We start from the raw sequence: 19,617 nt of genomic DNA, 5'->3' as shown, positions 1-19,617 counted from the left end.
TCGATAAAACTAAAATATAACTAATTGCCTACCTTGTAATAATGCAACTGATGGATCAAACTATTATTTTAGTTATTATTTCTTTATCAAATTAATTGGGGGATTCATCCTACTCAAATGATTTGTATTATTTGTATTGTGTGTGTGGCTAAATGATTTGAATTTGTGGTTATGACCACACAAAGATTACTAAAAAAAAGGAGCCTTTCTCATTCTCATTTTTTTTAATCTCTTGCTTCATCTTGAAACTGTAATAAAGAAAGTTGCATTTGCCCAATGTTTTGTTCATCAGTCATGACCAAAAAGAAATATCATGCCATTCACTAACAAAAGTTCTAATACATATTTTGCAACACTTGCTCAGCAAAAGGTGTGGGTCAGTAAATAATCATACAAGTGAAAAGAAGCCATTGAGAAACCAATATTTTGCAATTCCTAAAATAAAATATAAAACCTACTACTAAACTAGTCACAACCTACACACGAGATTGATTTTGTAATAACATTACAATTAGATTGACTGACTATTTAAAGATTTTGATATGATACAAATGAGGTCAAGAGGACTTTTGTCTTCGATGTGTTGATCCCTTTAGAAGGCAAAGCCGTAATCGTCTGCTAAGAGCCTCCAGCTTCTCAAATCTGTCACTCTTCGGTTTCTTTTCAACTTTTCCAGCTTTATTCTTCTTTTTATTCTTCCTGTGCTTCTTATCATCTTCTCTTGGGTCTGATGATTTCTCTTTCATGCTTCGCAAAGGTGTTGCATACAACTTCACAGTGTTCTGACATTATATACAATATGAAGCATGACAAAATATAAATTAGCCATAAATATACAAATATATATTTATATATGCTAAACATATAGAGATAAGTATCACTGTCACTTTGAGAATCATTTTCAATATACATCTGCTGCTATTAATGAATAAAGCAGAGAGAGAAAGACCTGAGAGAGTTTATCATCAACACAAGATTCTTGATCACTGCCTCCTAAAGAAGAACATCTGCCCCAACTTTCTCTATTTGAGCTTGTATATGAGCAACAATCTTCAGTCTGGCCATTTAGCTTGACCTATAAAGTTGTTAATGGAGATAACATATTTTTAAGAATTTTTCAATTTGAGGCAACTAAATTGACTATATTAGAATTTTTCAATTTGTGTTCTTTAGTGTTACTACTACTAGCATTCTTGTCATGTTTATATTTTAAAGTGCACCACTTGCTTTCAACAGTGACACCTAGAGGTAAAATAAAATTCCTCAACCATTTCTTAATTTCAGAGACAGTTATATAAAGATGACCTGCACATCTGTGGCTTCATCATGGCCAATTCCATCATTGTCATCCGTAGTTTCTTCTCCAAACAAGGGGTCCTGCATTACAAGTAACGGATTAGCTAAACAGAAGAAAGTTTTTGGAAGAAACAGATAAAAGAGACAGAAGGTTAAGACACCCTACAACATCAGTTAGGGGGCCAACTTCTGAGAGAAGTTCGGTAACTGATTTTGTGGCAGAAATCGTCGGAAATGCAGAAGATGAACTTGCAGCATCAGTAGTTGCTGACTGTAGACTTGAGAGAATCTCATATAATACGCTCTAGAATGAACAAGAGAAAATTAGTTTTTGTTCTTCAAATAACACTGTCATAATATAGCTGAATCATGCAGCCATATATAAAACAAGGTCACCAAAAACAAAAAACGAAACAAAAAACTAACAATAATAATTTATGATAACATTATTATGATTGGAATTTAAAACATTGAAGGCTAATTATTATTATCAATGCACTCTAGACATGATTAGAGGTTTCAGGCAAGTTAAGGCTGGGTGGTCTATATCACCTTTCTTTTGTTTTTCCATTTGTATGATCTTAAGTTTATGTATGGTTCAAAAAAAGTGTCACCTAGTTAATGTTTTAGGGATAGAAAATTGGAAATAAAGATCTTTAGAATTGTTATTTGCAGCTTGTTTATGTATCTATTAGACTTAGAATATCTGAAAAATATTCAAACACATCATTAATCTATCATAAAAATAGGTAAATGCATGTAACATATTTCTTAGGATTGGTGTCCATGTTTCCTTGTATACCATAATTTATTAGTAATTAGTATAAGTAAGGATTAGTACTTTGTATTTAATAATATTATTCAACCTACTATTCAAATTAATATCTACAATTTTATTATTTTGATTATTTTTTCTCTAGCCCTATTAACTTCAAGAGTATCATTGTGTTAGTTTTTCATAAGCTGCATTATGGGCATAAAATACAAATACAAGTATATTTCTTGTTGGTCAGGCTTCTCATAAATGCAGCAAGCACTTCAATATAAATATCTATTATCCATTTTGATAGATATTCTGTCCATATTAGTAGCAGTGATAGCACAACAATAATACTGATGAGAATTTAATTGAACATGAAATCAAGACAGGGAATCCTAAATGCTAAATACCTCATCCACACCAGAACCAAGTTTCAAATCCCCCAAATCTTAATATTTCTCGAGCTTATCAGCAATAGAAACTTGAGGAGGACGGAGGACATTGTAGAAGAAAATGGAAACTGAATCATAAAAGAACTGTGGTCTGGAAGAGTTGTGGTCGCCATCAAATTTTATGATATTTTTATCACCCTACAAATTCATAAACAAAAGTTAGATAATTTGGCTGTCAAAGAGAAAAAATTGCAAACTTGTTTTAGAAAATATAAACTCAAATATTTGTATTAAATTAATACTGCATAAGATTCAGAGATGAGATCAGAGTGGCGTGGCTGAATGAATTTGTCATCGCTTGCATGTCCAAATAAAACAGGAATGAATGTCTTTGGTGCAACCTGTAGACTTTAAAAGCATTAATTTAAGATAGAAATGGAATGAAATGACTCTAAAAGCAATTAGTTAAACCTAAAAAGAAAGCCTATCACACTCAGATTTCATGTTAAAGACAAAACATGATTAATAAAGTTTACATAATTTTGTTCATAATTATTTTACTTTTAACAAAGATGCACAATTAATACTTACCAGAATACAGTTCAGTTTCATAATGTCAAACTTTGCCTTCTTCTCAATAACCCGTCGCATGTATTGTACAACCATTTTAACCTAATTGGGGAGAAAATGAAGCAAAATATCTGACTAAAGAAACATACTATACAATTCAAGTTGGCAGCTATAGGTCTTTAGCTTAGATCCATGTTGCTCAAAGATTTGAAGAAGAACGAAACCGGCATAAAAGTGAGAAACTCATGCAAACTAGGCAAAACAATACACTTTGCAGATCAAGTTCATTCATTCAATCAAACAATACAAAGACATAAAGTCAACTAATATCAAGAGAAACACAATAAAATCCAATGCACATATATACCGGTTTGATGACGGATGAGCTGAAAATTAAAATATGTGGAAGAAGCTACAACCATCATGAGATTATATAAGTTTGAAAAGGCACTATCTAATACCATTCCAGCAATAGAAGGGTCTTCGGCTCCGTAAAGAAGGCTACATCAGAAAACCTTGAACCCCCGAGTAGACAAGGGTAAAAACAGTAACATTTGTTTAATTAATTCAACAAATAAGCAAATTCATATATAGGTAACTTACTTCATGCCAACCAAGGCTAACATAGTCTCCAATGTACACAGATAATGACCGACTGCTATACGGTAACTGGCAAGAGAGTTCTGAAGTGGTGGTTGACAATATGTAATTATATGAAAATAATAATAAAAATAGTATTTTATGTAAAAGAATAATTACTCTGTTATGATTATTGATTAATAACTTGTTCTTAGCTGTTGGATAACCAAAATCATTCTTAAAATAAATCTAATAAAATTACAAAATAACCTTTCTATTATTATATTAAGAATATTTATAATGAAAATGAAAATTTTGTAACTTCCAAAAAATTCAAAATAACAAATTTTTGAAAAATTGAAAAAATTTAAAACAATTTTTAGTATAATTATTGAAATGGGAATTTAAAAACAGAAAAATTAGACATAACAAATTTTTGAAAAACTGAAAAAATTTGGAACAACTTTTAATATAATTATTGGGTGGGAATTTAAAAACAGAAAAATTCGAAATAACAAATTTCTGAAAAACTGAAATTTTTTGGAACATTTGTGAATATAATTATTGAAATGGGAAGGTTTGTATCAGCCAGTCCACGCAACATTCAAAGCTACCCAACAACTTACAACTCCATCGTATGTTTTTTTATAGAGCTAGATAATTGTATTTTCTGTAATTTTTATTAACAAAAATTCGGAATGAATTTAATTTATATATTATTAGTGTAAAAACAATTTTACACTATTAATCAATTACAATCATTAAATTATTAAAGATATTTAACTTTTATCAAAACTAATTTTAAAACCATTCTCATCAATGATTATGATGTATTATATAAAATTGAAATATAAAATTGGAATATTCTGACACAATGTAAACTCTAATGAGTTTATTATTTCAAATATCCTGAAGTGCGGAAAATTTGGAATTCTGAATTTTTTTGTTGTTGAAATTTTTAGAATATATTTCTTTTACCTAATATTTTTTATAAATAAAATGAGGGAAAAATTAAAATTTAATATAAATATAAGGGGGTAGTGTTTAAATGCTGGGGGATGGCTAATAGATTTATCCGAGACATGTTATATCTGATCCCAGTGAGGCTTGGATATTTGATTTGACTTGTACCTTGTTGGGCCAATCCATTTTGGATCTAGTTTCTTAATTCTATCATGTCAAAAATTACTCTATGTAAAACTTTTAAATTTTCTACACAGCACCCCTATAATTGTACTGACCATCTTTTTAAGATACATAAAAATAAAATTTTATCATTTTAATAATTTATAATAAATTTTAAAATTAATAGCTTTGGGAGTTTTAAATATTTAAAATTTTTGAAACAAGTATTACATTTTAAAAATTTAAAAAATTTCGAAAGTTTTTACATTTAGAACATTTTAAAAGTTTTCAAATTTAAAAAAATTTCCAAAGTATTTAAATCTGAAAAACATATGTGAAGTTTCAAAATTTTTTCTACTCAGAAAGTTTCAGATTGTTCGCAACTTTCAAAAATCTAGATAATTTCTATTTTGAAAGTTTCGAATTGTTCGAAATTATCAAAAATTTTAAAAAATTTATTTTGAATGTATGAAAAATTTGAGTGTCACTTACTTTTTTTTTTATTTCAAAAATTATGATGAATTCTTTAAAATTTTGAAAGAGAGGTGAAAATATGAGGGTAAAAAAATTGAAGGTTTTATAGAAAATTAAAAAAGTAAAATTATATTTTTAAGTTGATTGGAGATAAAAATTTAATTATAGAATGCAGGGTATAATATTAAAAAAAATTAATCTATTATTACCACTCTCCCCTCACAAAACATTTACATAGTTACAAATATAACTTATCTCAAAGATATTGACAATTTAAATTTTTAAGATGGAAAGTTTTGTTTCTTCTAATTATATCATATAATTAAATAATTAATATTATATATCACTCTCAATTTAATACGGTATATTTTACATTTTGTGATAATGATAATTATATTAATATTTAATAAGAGTAATTTTGTGAAAGTATTATTTTATTTTTTATTTATATATATATATATATATATATTAATTTATGTAAAATAATCAAATAAATAATTATGTAGATTAAAATCATGAAAGTATTAATAAACTATTACAAAAATACATTTACCATGAGAATAACAATTGGTTTAGTTGTCACGTGAATTACAACTCATATTGTAACAGGAAAAATATCTGTTATGTTAAGATGCAAATTTAAGCTTAAAATCCTCAACTTTTCTATAGTTAATAAATATGAATTTCGTTATTAAGTTCAGACACATTTAAACTGTTTTATTAAAAACAAAGTGTACTTTTTTAATCGGACAATGGAGATTAAAGGAATCTACTTGCGGTTCAATGCAATAAATACAGATTATTTGTGTTTATGTAAAAGAAGGAAAAACATCCCAACTGAATACATGGTCCGTTTTATAAACGCACAAGATTTCTCTTCTCTGCTTTCGAATTGAATAGAATAGTTACCTCTGTCTGATTTCATGATCCCGATCCGTTATATTCCTTAATAATCAGTTTTACTTTTAGAGAATAAAAATTGGCTAAAATCTCTTTAACTGAAAATCACATAATCATGATCACGTCGAGATTTCCTTCATTCACGGCATATCCTTCAGCGTGGGTCTTTTCTCACTTATTAACAACACCTTTGTTGCATCATAACGTACTTTTCCACTTCATCTCAACACCAACACTAATAGTACTAACAGGGGAATTAAGTGCAACGTTTTTTCTCTGTTTCGGTTATCTTTTTCTTTCTTTAATTCACATTCAAATACCATTCAACTCTACTTGTCGCTTTTAATTTTATTTTTTTAGACCTTTTCTGACTGAAACCAAAATGTTCTCTCGAAATAATTTAATTTTCCTCTTCATCATTGTTTTTTCTCTGTTTCAAGTTTCTGTTTTCGCAGTTAAAAAGGTAAGCTTTTTATGTCACCATTCCCTCTGTTCTATCAAAGTTATCATCTTTTTTGCTTTGTGCAATGGTTAAATTTTAAGCTAACTATAGGGTCAATATCTTTTTTTTTTTTTTTTTTAATTTAAATAGTCTTACATAGTGTACTTGGGATCACATGATCATGGTGAAGGAGTTACAGAAGCCGATTTCGATCGAGTTACAGAAACTCATCATGAATTCCTTCAATCCTATTTGGGAAGGTACGTTACAAATAATAAAGATAGAAAAACTTGCATTTTTTTTTCTTCAGTTTTTGATGGTACCGAGTTCAAATTTCACGAGTACAGTCGTAAAATTGACCATTAGTGGAATCAATATTCATAAATATTGTATTGCAATAATGCAGTTATGAGAAAGCAAAAGATGCAATGATATATTCTTACACAAGGAATATCAATGGCTTTGCTGCTATTCTTGAAGAGAAACATGCTTCTCAGATTGCAGGTAACATTCATAATCACTGATTAATATATGATGATGAATTAATCGAGCTCCAATTTTCAAACCTTAACCATCTTTTTTTATTTTTATGTTGTGTGTTGATGCAGAACATCCAAATGTTGTGTCAGTGTTGTTAAACCGAGGAAGAAAGTTACACACTACACACTCGTGGGAATTTATGTCAATGGAACAGAATGGTGTGACTCCCTCTGAGTCTCTCTTTAGAAAAGCCAGATACGGTGAAGATACTATTATCGGGAATCTTGACACTGGTTGGTTAATTTTGATGATTTATGTCTCTACATTTCCATTTACCTTTCATGTGTGACAAACAATTACTACCTTCGATTAGTACTGTGTACAGATCATTATATTATTATTAGAAGTAATAGTAGTAGATATTTAGTTATGGAATTTGGACTATAATAATGATTTGTGGTATATATCATTAAATCAAAACAAGTAAGCATTATTTGAGAGGTCCTTTTTCCTTTCTTTTGGTTCTTTTCTTTGTGCCATAAAAGACCATTGACTTTCTTTTTAGACAATAAAAGGTTTCGTTTCTTATTGCATGTCATATATATATATATATTCAATTACTTTTATTTTCTTAAATTATTTTCCACATCTACTTAATATCTGTATAAAATACGATGATGTTGTGTAAGATCTAACTGTAGATAATAAGTTACTTTATGTTGTTTGTGTCATTACTTCATGTGTTCTTTAATTTATTATGGAAGAGATAAAAAATGTGCAATCACTATCGACTTGTCAAAAGCATCATTTGTCTGCTGATAACAAAAAGCATCATCTGTCTTGTTTGCATCCGTGTAAATCACTTTGGCGTGCTGTGGACCCTATTCATGAGTGACAAATCCCTGGTGACCCATTGCACTTTTTCAATAACCCATGTCAAATAACATTTTACATAATTTTTTTTCCTAATGAGCAATTTGATTCATAATTCAGACTACATGTTGCTATCTACATCTTGTGTAACAAACATGTGTTACTGTTTACATTAAAGTTTGATAATTACATTTTGTGGTCTATGTAGGTGTATGGCCAGAATCTCCGAGTTTTAGAGATGAAGGGATAGGTCCCATTCCTTCAAGATGGAAAGGAACATGTGAGGGTGATATTACCGGCTTCCGTTGCAACAGGTGATTTGATTAAGTTGCTTTAACTCTTTTAACTGTTTTCCAGCAATAGTTAGTTTCTATATTTATTATACGGTCTATATTTAAGACGCCTCACTATGTTTTTTAATATGTCTTTTTTGATCTTACATGAGACTTCTTATTCACAATTGATAGTTGCATAAAGAAAATTAATAGGCCAAGTAAAAATATACTGCACCCATCTCATAAATTAAAAAATGCAACACTATTTCTTCAGTTTGTAACTTCTTGATAGCCATTTGTGTAACTTCATGTACACATTGAAAATTTTAAAATGTGCTCTAATTGATTTCACCTTTTGATAATATTTCATGCAGGAAACTAATAGGGGCAAGGTACTTCAACAGAGGCTATGCTGCCTATGCAGGTCCAAAGACAATACAAAACCACACACTCAACACTGCAAGAGACTATGAAGGTCACGGATCTCACACACTATCAACAATAGGAGGAAACTTTGTTCAAGGAGCCAATATTTTTGGTTTAGGCAATGGAACTGCCAAAGGTGGTTCTCCAAAAGCCAGAGTTGCTACTTACAAAGTGTGCTGGCCACCAATTGATGGCAATGAATGTTTTGATGCTGATATCATGGCAGCTTTTGATATGGCTATTCATGACGGTGTTGATGTTCTTTCACTCTCTCTTGGCGGTTCTGCTTTTAATTACTTTGAGGATGGTCTTTCAATTAGTGCATTTCATGCTGTTAAGAAGGGTATCACTGTGTTATGTTCAGCTGGAAATTCTGGACCAACACCTGCAACTGTTTCAAACATTGCACCTTGGATATTAACTGTAGCTGCTAGCACCTTGGATAGAGAATTTCATACTGGTGTTCAACTTCATAATGGACAAAGATTCAAGGTATTCTCATCAGTTTTTCTCCATTTTTAGACTTGTTATGTAATAAATATAATTAACTAAGTCAACTTTTCCTTCCCCCTCTTTTCCATTTTCTTTGTCAACATTTTCATTATTGATCGATTATTAGGGAGCAAGCCTTTCTAAAGCTTTGCCAGAAAACAAGCTTTATCCACTCATCAGTGCTGCTGAGGCAAAACTGGCTGAAGCATCAGTTGAAGACGCGTAAGTTCCATTTAAGTATTTATGGTTATCAAATTGAAATGCATATCCTGAATCAAATCTTATTATGAATCCTAAGATACTTTATTATTGCTAATAAAATTGTGATATTTGTAAGTAAAAACAGGAGACAAAGTTAAGTTATAAGCCGATATATCATTTATGAACCTTGAAATAATTATATATATAAGTCATAGATCAAATGACAAAAGAAAGTGACTAACTATACAAAGTTGAAAAAAAAAAACTAACAGCACTAAGTTTCAGTAGTGATTTATTGGTCTGAATCATGATTCAATAGAAAATCAAGGTTCAACATAAGCAATCCTGATTTAGTATGAGATTCATGTCCAACATAGATACATACTACGAATTCGTACCCATTGAATTTAATTTTGTATTGAATTGTGGTATGACTTGCATGGATCATATAAGATATTGGTAGTCATAGTATATAAGTGTCGAAACTTTTTTCTTCAACGATTTGTCTATCTTCTTTAGTGCTTTATTTTTGAAGGACAGATGTAAATAATTAGTTGTTAGTAATGTCAATGGAGAATTCAAACTCACGTCATCTTATAATCTCTGAAATTGTTATATGTTGGTCTTTAGTGCTTTTGAAAGTACAATATGGTAATTAACATGCTTGTTTGTTGCCTTTGTGTAGTATTCTATGTATGGAAGGAACAATTGACCCTAAGAAAGCAAGGGGTCAAATATTGGTTTGTCTTAGAGGTGAAACTGCAAGAGTGGAAAAGAGTCTTGTTGCTTTTGAGGCTGGAGCAGCTGGAATGATTCTTTGTAATGATATGACTAGTGGCAATGAGCTTATTTCTGATCCTCATTTCCTTCCAACATCACACATTAATTACGAAGATGGTGTTGCTGTCTATGCTTACATCAATTCAACCAAGTAGCTTTTTGTCTCAATCTGTTTATTTGGTTTTGATAGCTAATTCTTTCACTTCAACAATGTTCCCTCAACAACTTTAAATAATAACAGGAATCCACTGGGATATATTCATCCACCCATAACAAAGTTGAACATAAAGCACTCTCCTAGCATGGCAACTTTTTCCTCCAGAGGGCCAAACACTATCACACCAGAGATCCTCAAGGTTTGCCTATTCTTCCATTATTACTTTCAAAAATTGTGTCACAAATCATACTCACATTATACATTTTGTTTCCTAACATAGTAGGATTTTCCAAATTGTCCATTCATTTGTAACTTTTTGGTTTTGCATTAATTCATCCAGGTTTCATTTACTTCCTTTCCTCTCACTTTTTATTTTTAACAAATTCTTCAGCCGGATGTAACCGCACCAGGGGTGAACATTATCGCCGCCTACTCAGGAGCGGTTAGCCCTACGGAGATGGAATTCGATAAGCGGAGAGTTCCTTTCATCACAATGTCTGGAACATCCATGTCATGTCCTCATGTGGCTGGTATTGTTGGCCTTCTCAAAACTCTCCACCCTGATTGGAGTCCGTCAGCTATTAAATCCGCAATCATGACAACTGGTAATTACTAACAGCTTTAGATCAATACTCATGAAATGTATAGTCCAATTTAGTGCAGCATCTACTATATATATGTTTCCTAGTTAGTTCTTGAATTTGTTTGCAATGAATGTATCTATCTAACAACATATATGTTGTGTTTTTTTGTTGTTGTTAAAGCTAGGACAAGGGACAACACTGCTAAACCAATCCTTGATAACAATAATATGAAGGCAACACCATTTGCATATGGTTCAGGTCACATTAGACCAAACCGTGCAATGGATCCTGGATTGGTCTATGAGTTGAACATCAATGATTACCTAAACTTTCTTTGTTTCTTGGGTTATAATAAGACACAAATTAAGATGTTCTCTGGTAACCATTACCATTGTCATGATATAAACATCTTGGATTTCAACTACCCTTCAATAACAGTACCTAAACTCTATGGATCAGTTACCTTGACTAGGAAGCTGAAAAATGTTGGTCCACCAGGAACATATGTTGCAAGCTTACGTGTACCAAAAGGACTTTTCATATTTGTGGAGCCTAATATATTGAAATTTGACAACATTGGTGAAGAGAAGAGCTTTAAGGTAATAATTGAAGTTGCTAGATCAGGTGTTGCTACTGTGTTTGGAGGGCTAACTTGGTCAGATGGTAAACACTATGTTAGGAGTCCAATTGTAGTTGGGGGAGTTAAAGGGTAGAGTATATTGTTATCAGATTTTAGGTGTTGATCAATTATTGATAGCAATTTAGGAATTAGGATGACAATTTTACTTTTTATTATTTTGGGGAGATTGGGGAAAAGTAAAAACTCATAACTTGAAATTATTGATCTTAATTATCATTTTCTATTTATTTGTCACTTCAAGCCAACGTGCTTTTATGGTTAAAAGGTGATCTACACTTTAATTGTATAATTACCTCACTTGTTTGAGCACTAGATAAGAGCATCTTCCTTAACATAATCCAACTTCACTACTTTTAGGACAATTATAGCAGCTGCTCGTGACATGAAGTTTATGAGTGCCATGTTCCATTGTTTAGAACCAAACAAAATAAATTATTTTAATCACTTACCTAACATTCAAATTAATCACTAAATTATCAAAATGTTAATCAATTTTATCCCTGATGTCATATTGGTCACATACTATTTATTTTGATCATTCAATGAGTAATTTAAAATTATAGTCGAATCAAAAACCGAAACGATAATATCGTACGTTTTCAGAGATGAAAGTGATGATTTACTCGATATATAAACTTACTATCCTAGAGGGGCTTGGGGGATGACAAATCGCTTATCTTTAAGTCACGGGCTTGGGGGATATAAACTTACCTTTTACTCGATATATAAACTTAGCTTTAAGATATTATTTTACATTAATAACTTGTATACAATTCTTTTTATTAAGAAGTGTACACATTTAAAATGAAACATGATATGAGAGTATGGTTTAAAAACATATCTAAACAATTATTTACGTGCTAAAATGTCTACTTTTTTTACACCGCATTGCATAGTCATTTGAAGTATTAAAATAATTTTCCCTTTTTAATTAAATATGGTAAATATTATTTGAGTTAAATAAATTTAGTTAAGTTAAATTTTAAATTTTTCGCTTTTATAAAAAGAAATATTTTTTGTCCTATAAAAATATTATGTAATCAGCCTAATTTATATTGAAATGTCTATATATATTTTTGAATGATTTTTTTTTCCTATATGTTAAAAATATTGTAAGAAGTTTCTCCATAAAAAACAAGTTCTAAATTTTATTTCTAGATTCATATTTTTGTTACTTTTATCTTGAATTTATGACATTTAAAATATTCATATTTAATTTATCTTAAGTTAAAAAATTTTATTTTTTTTATGGAGAAACTTGCTATAATATTCTAAACATGCATGTAAAAATTATTTAAAAATTTAAAAATTCAAAGACAATTAAGCATGTTTATTTCAAATATGAACTAAAACTGTTTGTAGAAAATTTTTGTAGAGACTAAAAAATATAATTTTTTTTATGAAGACTAAAAATAAAATTTCAAAATTTTATAGTGACTAAATACTTATTTAACCCATATCATTTTTTAATAAATATATTTACTAATATAACTTGTACACTTTTTCTCCTATTCACATCATGGAAATAACTATCCTATTTTAAAATTGAATTTTTGGTAATCATTTATCATATTTATTGTAATTTTGATCCCAATCTAGATTTTTTTTAAAATCATTTTAATGGTGATCTTGACTCCAAAAATATTAATTTATTGCTCCCATCTGTAAACTTGAAGTTAAAAATATTATTTTTAGAGAAAAAGATAATCAGTTTTCAAATAAAGAATCACCCTGTTAAGATTAAAGATATAGGTTTCGATCAAAATTACAAATGGGATTATTGAAATAAAAAAGTTTAATTTCAAAATAAAAGAACTATTTTCAGATAAAAAAGAGAATCAAACATTCAATTAACTTTAAGTTAATAATAGTCTTTCATCCACATTGATATGTCCATTTGTATAAAAAATATGTCCAATACATTTTCAACCACTTTGCATTATTTTTATAAAAATGAATTAATAAAAATAAAATAAGTGAATCACTATTTTAATTATTACAAATCTGAAATATTTTTATTTTTGTTCTGATTCAATTAAAAATTCAAATTAATCAATAAATTATAAAAAAAAAATATTAAAAAAATATAATTTATTATTATTAAAATCTCAAAAAAAAAATAATTTTTTATCAAATTAATTATTTATAATTATAATGTGAATGACTAAATTGACTAATAATTCAAACATTAATTTGAGTTTTTATAAAATCAATTCTGAAGTAATATGACTTCTACACTTAAAGGAATAAAATAAATATGACTATTTGTCTTTTATTTATTTACTTTTTGAAAATTAGGTGTGAAATGATGATTGTGGGATGAAGCTAGTAACAGTAACAATCACGTACCAACATTAAGGATAGTGTGTTTTATAGGTACGTCTTAATCTTAAGTTGCCGTTTGCTTTGTAAAATGATGACTCAACACTACGCAGTACGCACACATCAATTTTAATTGCATTTGATCGTCATCCTCATAATGCGTTTTCTTCAACTCATTCAGATTCACTTCTTCCTTACACCTTTTCTCCACCTCTCAGATTTGTAATTAACCGCCTTTATTCCTCTTCTTAAAAACTACTTTCTATCTTCCTTAGGTTTAATTTCAATCCCAACGTGGAGCGCGTGGCCACATTAATCATCGCAGTGTTAGATTATTGCAACATTCGGTTGAAATTATGGTGGCTACTAGAAATATTGTTTTTTTGTTGCTTTGTATTACTGTTGTTACTCCAATTCTTTTGTACACTGATCGTCTCACCGACTTCAACTACCCATCCGGTGTGTTTTTCGTCATTTTCCTTACTCATTGTAACTTTCTTACTTTTAACAATAAGCTGAAATTCATTCTTTGTTTATGTGAATGTTGCAGCTGAGCATGAGTTTATTCAAGATGTAACTGCTTTTGTAAGTAATAATAATAATATATCCTTTATCCTTTAAAAAAACTACTTTGATTCTTTTGTTTTTGTTAATTGAGATCTACTCCTATGAATTTGTGGGATTTATCTTGTTTTTTGTGTCAGGCTGTCGGTGGAGCAAAATCTAGCCATTTAAATCTGCTACCTCAGGTAAAGTTTCTTAGGATTTATTTCTCTTGTAATGTACCCTATGATCATGAAGAAAGTTTTCTGGATAGCTGCATATGTGGATTAGCTAAATAAAATCATTGATAATTTCTTGTTGAAATTTATTTTTGAAATAGGAAACCTCTACCATCCTTAAGGAACCAATTGGTGTTGTATATTCAGAGGACACTTCAAACATTAAGAGTTTACCTCAAAGTATGTTCTTTGTTTTTCGGTTAGATAATTTTCCCCTCCCATTTTCTTATGGGGTCCTGTTTATTGTATTTTCAGTTGCTGTTTCTTTTCTTCTAATTGTTTGGTTGACCTAGATTTGCACTTTGTTGAATCAGGGGAACATGTTTTAACCAGGGTATTGTCGGCTACAAATGAGGAAGATTGGAGTAAAGGGGATAACCCCATCAAACTGCTGACAGATGGAGTTAAGCCTATAAATCAAAGCAGTTACTTGGAGAAAGCTGATATAACTGGTGGTAGTGTCAATGGGGAAGATGCTATTGATGTTGATGACAATGATGGGAAGCTTACTAAATCATCTAATGCTTCTGATCAAGTATCTGAAACTATAGTAAGTGTTCATTATGGGTACAAAACTTTCCTTTGGTTTCCAGTCATGCGAGAAAAATTATTCATGTCTGTTAATATGAGTGAGTTGTGCATCATTTATCAAATATAATATTTATTTTACTTGAGCAGTTCTGGTTGCTGTAATTGGTTATCCTCATAGGAATTTAAGATCTGGTTGTTTGGATTGATATGTCAAAACACAATTCTTAATTGCGAAAGAGCATCTGTTTGTGTTTAATGTCCTTTTCATCAAGCCAAGCTAACGACTTAGTGACACATAATCTAAATGTAAAGGTGTGTGTACCTACTATGATGGATGCAGTGCTGCTGCATGCATCTTTGTATGCATTTTTGCTTAAACAAAATTATTTAATATAGGTGCTATTATGGCATGTAAATACAACACAGGCATGTTGGTTGGGCTCAATCTTTCCTTCTATCTCTTTATTGTTTTGGCTTTGATAAGTATGTATTTTGTGGTGTCTCAAGTAAGAGTTTGTGTCTGAAACTATCAGAATGAATAGAAGTTATATCAATTTATCCACTGATAAATTTTATATTTTATCTATGGTCACTTTAGGACCATACTTGTATAATTTCAATCATTTCCTTCCCTACCTGGCTAGCTCCCTGAACATGGAAAAGGACCAAATGAGTGTTGTCATCAGCATTCATTACTTCATTTTTCATACATCTCTAAATGTAATGAAGGAAAACCAACCTCAATGCTGTTTGAAAATTTCTTCTCTACATTTGGCGCATCTTCTTTCAGCTTACTAAGCAAGGTAAACAACGTACTGGATCTTCTAGCAAAGGAAACAATAAGGGGACCATATTACAAGAAACCACCAAGCATAATGGTCAAACACCATCTGATGCTCGGGTGCGGAAACTAAAGGATCAACTCATCCAGGCCAAGGTATATCTTTCCCTTCAGGCAGTAAGGAACAATCCACATCTCACTCGGGAGCTTCGGTTACGGGTAAAGGAAGTTTCACGAACACTTGGAGATGCAAGCAAAGATTCTGACTTGCCAAGGAAGTAAGTGAACCTTTAACGATGATGTTGTGCATGTCACCAGGTTTTCCCATTTTGTTATAGCTCTTAAGTTGATTATTTCATCTTTTATTTTATTGTGCAGTAGCATATAAATATGTTGAATAGTTCATCTCTGCACTGATCTACATGTTGTTCAGTCTAAACTTATATCTGTAGTTCTACTAATGCAGTGCAAATGAGAGAATGAAATCAATGGAGCAATCATTGATGAAAGGAAGGCAAATTCAAGATGATTGTGCTACCTCTGTGAAGAAGCTTAGGGCTATGCTACACTCATCAGAGGATCAGCTTCGTGTGCATAAGAAGCAGACCTCGTTCTTAACACAGTTGACAGCAAAAACACTGCCTAAAGGTCTCCACTGTCTTCCATTGCGCCTTACAACTGAATATTATAATTTGAATTCTTCCCAGCAACAATTCCCCAATCAAGAGAAGTTAGAAGACCCTGGACTTTACCATTATGCAATATTCTCAGATAACATATTGGCAACAGCTGTTGTTGTGAATTCTACTGCTGCCCATGCTAAGGTAAGTTATTTTCACAGAAATTTCTTGAGTTTTTTTATTAGCCAGAAACCTGAAACACCAAATAAATCTGGTATATCTTTGCAGTTAAATCACTCTTCTGTCTGTTTTGGCACAAACTAATTAGTTTCTATTTTATTTGGCCCAAGTTAGTTATAAACAAAAAATTAAAAGAAAATAAAAGAACTATTAACGTTAAAATAATAATGGTGGCACTTCTCTTTCTGATCAGCATCACTAATAATGTAATTTTAATAAATTTGCAGGATGCCTCGAAACATGTTTTCCACATTGTTACTGATAGGCTCAATTATGCGGCAATGAGGATGTGGTTTTTGGCGAATCCACCTGGAAAGGCAGCAATTCAAGTTCAGAACATTGAAGATTTTACATGGTTGAACTCGAGTTACAGTCCAGTTCTGAAGCAGTTAGGTTCTCCTTCTATGATAGATTATTACTTTAAGACTCATCGTGCAACTTCTGATTCAAACCTAAAGTTTCGTAATCCCAAGTATTTATCTATGTTGAACCACCTCCGCTTCTACTTGCCTGAGATCTTTCCAAAGCTCAAGAAAGTGCTGTTTTTGGATGACGATGTAGTTGTGCAAAAGGATCTTACTGGCCTTTGGTCAATTGATTTGAAAGGAAACGTAAATGGTGCTGTTGAAACTTGTGCAGAAAGTTTCCATCGTTTTGATCGTTACCTCAACTTCTCAAATCCTCTTGTTGCAAGGAATTTTGATCCTCGTGCTTGTGGATGGGCATATGGTATGAATGTTTTTGATTTAGTAGGATGGAAGAAGCAAAACATCACAGAGGTGTACCACAACTGGCAGAAACTGGTAAGCACACTTTGGTTTACTTTTCCAAAACAAAACATCACATAATTAAGTGAAAAGCATCTGCAGTGTCTTTGTTTCTTTCAAATTTCCATTGCTGTCTTTGTTCTTAACTGATTTTTCTTCTCTAATTAATCTGATTTCAGAATCATGATAGACAACTATGGAAGTTGGGAACACTGCCACCTGGTCTTATAACATTCTGGAAACGCACTTTCCCACTTAACCGATCTTGGCATGTCTTGGGTCTTGGCTACAACCCCAATGTCAACCAAAAAGATATTGAACGGGCTGCTGTAATACACTACAACGGAAACATGAAACCATGGCTTGAGATAAGTATTCCCAAGTTTCGAGCTTATTGGACGAAGTATGTTGATTATGATATTGTGTATTTGCGAGAATGCAACATCAATCAATAATGTGTCTCACAGTACCTTTAGTCTTCCAAGTTTCTTGGTCTTAGCCATGGTCAATGCACCTTATAGGTTGCAATTTCATCTGTGTAAAAATTCTATTTTTTTAGAGATTTAATTATTCTTTTTGTATACATTTCCTGTTTTGTATCAGTAATTTTTGGATTTCAGCATAGAAGGTTAACAGCCAAAAGATCACATGCCTTCAAGTCTGCAATCCGTACTTGTAAACGAAACGAGTCTAGAGTTGTTTCCTTTCGTTTATATAGGTATAACTCTATCATCAGGTATTATGTTAAACAATGGCAAGCTTGGCTTTTCCATCCATGCAGTTTGTTAGACCAACAGGTATGAACAATATCTAACTGGGTTTGACATCTGATATTTGATGCAAACCCATAGCATCAGCAAGAACAATATCTAACTGCTAAGTAATGATGGGTTTGCATTATGTTAAGTAAATATTTGACACTTCATAGTAATCAGTTGCGCTATTTTAACCACTAAAATTTGACAATTTTTAAGTGATTAATCTTGTTCAAATAGGCGATTAATTATTTATTAGATGATTACGTGGATAATTATATTCCAAATTTTAGTTGAACAAAGAAACCTTATCGCTATTTTAGAGTCGACTGTTTTTTTTATATTAAATGATTTAAAAAATGAAATTTAATAAATACATAATAAAAAATATTAATAATTAATAATAATATTAAAATCAGTAAAAAAATACAAAAAATCATAGATCTCTAATTATCAATTGCACAATCTTTTGCTAATCCGTATTTTTTCTCTCTAATTACCCGTGAATGTATTGATTAAAATATTCATCTAAAAGTACTTCTTACTACTAGTACAACGAAGCTCCACCAAGGATATTTTGCAACACAAGCTCGTTGGAAGACGTTGAAGTTGGATGAGTACATCTACGAGACATTGCTATATCTGTAGAGGCCATGGATATGACGAACAATATGATAAACAAGATAATGTTGAAGATTTATGAGGCATCCACAAAGTCTATTCATTTACGAAGTGGAACCTCAACAATATTTGAAAGGAAACTCTTTCTCGAACAAATGACACATCTTTCTTAAAGGCTTTCAATTCTTCATTCAATTACTGTCTCGTAGAATTGTGTATCAAAATATATAAGATATAACTAACTACCTTACAATAATACAATAATGCAATGGATGGATCAAACTATCAGGATGAAGTATTGACACTCATTTAATTGTTTGTGAATATTATGAGTTGTACTGAATATTGCTCAAGGAACACATTTATGTTTATGTTTGGAAGAATTATTAGAATATTCTTCTTTCATAAAGGAGTTGCATATATACAAATTTTTGGAGGGCTCCACATCAATGATATTAATTAAGATTTCAATCTCATAGATTGTTAAGTTAGTAATAAATTAAACCAATTGTGGAGACACTCTGGAGGAGAATATGCCAAATTGTTAGCTTATATGTTCCTGGTTGTGAGACAAGAACATTAGCGAAAATATGGAAAGCTTATAACTCATGTTAGCTCACGAAATATTATAAGTGTAACTATATTGTTTGTTAGCATGATGATCTTAATCATGATGATTAATATTGGTTTGGTAGGGAGAAATATGTATTTTATCATCATTCGGAGTTTAAATCTAAGACATAATATTCCGT

General features: G+C 30.8%; 4 protein-coding genes across 4 annotated transcripts; 2 read left to right on the top strand and 2 right to left on the bottom strand.

Moving 5' to 3' along the window:
• Window positions 1-295: 295 nt before the first annotated feature.
• On the bottom strand, window positions 296-3,704 carry LOC101504497 (uncharacterized). The gene is made up of 8 exons (XM_073363958.1): window positions 3,622-3,704; window positions 3,040-3,120; window positions 2,751-2,849; window positions 2,467-2,646; window positions 1,463-1,600; window positions 1,306-1,377; window positions 950-1,075; window positions 296-782 (listed from the first exon to the last, which is right to left on the bottom strand). The coding sequence occupies exons 2-4, from the start codon at window positions 3,112-3,114 to the stop codon at window positions 2,506-2,508; spliced, it is 315 nt and encodes a 104-aa protein (XP_073220059.1). The 5' UTR covers window positions 3,115-3,120; window positions 3,622-3,704; the 3' UTR covers window positions 296-782; window positions 950-1,075; window positions 1,306-1,377; window positions 1,463-1,600; window positions 2,467-2,505.
• Window positions 558-1,867, bottom strand: LOC140918649 (uncharacterized). The gene is made up of 5 exons (XM_073370891.1): window positions 1,796-1,867; window positions 1,463-1,600; window positions 1,306-1,377; window positions 950-1,075; window positions 558-782 (listed from the first exon to the last, which is right to left on the bottom strand). Exons 1-5 carry the CDS (start codon window positions 1,865-1,867, stop codon window positions 558-560), a joined length of 633 nt encoding a protein of 210 aa, XP_073226992.1.
• A 2,365-nt stretch (window positions 3,705-6,069) lies between the features above and the next one.
• Window positions 6,070-11,774, top strand: LOC101489307 (subtilisin-like protease SBT5.4). Its single transcript, XM_004499285.4, has 11 exons — window positions 6,070-6,559; window positions 6,689-6,798; window positions 6,945-7,042; window positions 7,147-7,311; window positions 8,100-8,205; window positions 8,541-9,084; window positions 9,212-9,306; window positions 9,971-10,216; window positions 10,307-10,421; window positions 10,614-10,827; window positions 10,987-11,774. Exons 1-11 carry the CDS (start codon window positions 6,479-6,481, stop codon window positions 11,517-11,519), a joined length of 2,307 nt encoding a protein of 768 aa, XP_004499342.1. The 5' UTR covers window positions 6,070-6,478; the 3' UTR covers window positions 11,520-11,774.
• Window positions 11,775-13,839: 2,065 nt separating this feature from the next.
• Window positions 13,840-18,265, top strand: LOC101489630 (probable galacturonosyltransferase 4). Its single transcript, XM_004499286.4, has 9 exons — window positions 13,840-14,227; window positions 14,319-14,353; window positions 14,473-14,517; window positions 14,652-14,730; window positions 14,865-15,100; window positions 15,872-16,140; window positions 16,329-16,686; window positions 16,950-17,525; window positions 17,669-18,265. Exons 1-9 carry the CDS (start codon window positions 14,125-14,127, stop codon window positions 17,942-17,944), a joined length of 1,977 nt encoding a protein of 658 aa, XP_004499343.1. The 5' UTR covers window positions 13,840-14,124; the 3' UTR covers window positions 17,945-18,265.
• The last annotated feature ends 1,352 nt before the right edge of the window (window positions 18,266-19,617 follow it).

Source organism: Cicer arietinum, chromosome 7 (assembly GCF_000331145.2).
Source record: "Cicer arietinum cultivar CDC Frontier isolate Library 1 chromosome 7, Cicar.CDCFrontier_v2.0, whole genome shotgun sequence".
Classification (NCBI taxonomy): domain Eukaryota; kingdom Viridiplantae; phylum Streptophyta; class Magnoliopsida; order Fabales; family Fabaceae; genus Cicer; species Cicer arietinum.
This window is presented reverse-complemented; position numbering and strand designations above follow the sequence as displayed.

Bases quoted from the DNA above. Each gene is read 5' to 3' on its own strand.
- LOC140918649 (XM_073370891.1), bottom strand. From the start codon at position 1,867: ATGGAAAAACAAAAGAAAGGTGATATAGACCACCCAGCCTTAACTTGC. The intron at 1,601-1,795 runs GTGCATTGATAA...TGTTCATTCTAG, and splicing joins AACCTCTAATCATGTCTAGA to AGCGTATTATATGAGATTCT. The intron at 1,378-1,462 runs GTAGGGTGTCTT...CTTGTAATGCAG, and splicing joins TTGGCCCCCTAACTGATGTT to GACCCCTTGTTTGGAGAAGA.
- LOC101504497 (XM_073363958.1), bottom strand. From the start codon at position 3,114: ATGGTTGTACAATACATGCGACGGGTTATTGAGAAGAAGGCAAAGTTT. The intron at 2,850-3,039 runs GTAAGTATTAAT...TAAAGTCTACAG, and splicing joins TGAAACTGAACTGTATTCTG to GTTGCACCAAAGACATTCAT. The intron at 2,647-2,750 runs GTATTAATTTAA...ATGAATTTGTAG, and splicing joins TCATCTCTGAATCTTATGCA to GGTGATAAAAATATCATAAA.
- LOC101489307 (XM_004499285.4), top strand. From the start codon at position 6,479: ATGTTCTCTCGAAATAATTTAATTTTCCTCTTCATCATTGTTTTTTCT. The intron at 8,206-8,540 runs GTGATTTGATTA...TATTTCATGCAG, and splicing joins ACCGGCTTCCGTTGCAACAG to GAAACTAATAGGGGCAAGGT. The intron at 9,085-9,211 runs GTATTCTCATCA...ATCGATTATTAG, and splicing joins ATAATGGACAAAGATTCAAG to GGAGCAAGCCTTTCTAAAGC.
- LOC101489630 (XM_004499286.4), top strand. From the start codon at position 14,125: ATGGTGGCTACTAGAAATATTGTTTTTTTGTTGCTTTGTATTACTGTT. The intron at 14,518-14,651 runs GTAAAGTTTCTT...TTTTTGAAATAG, and splicing joins ATTTAAATCTGCTACCTCAG to GAAACCTCTACCATCCTTAA. The intron at 15,101-15,871 runs GTAAGTGTTCAT...ATCTTCTTTCAG, and splicing joins ATCAAGTATCTGAAACTATA to CTTACTAAGCAAGGTAAACA.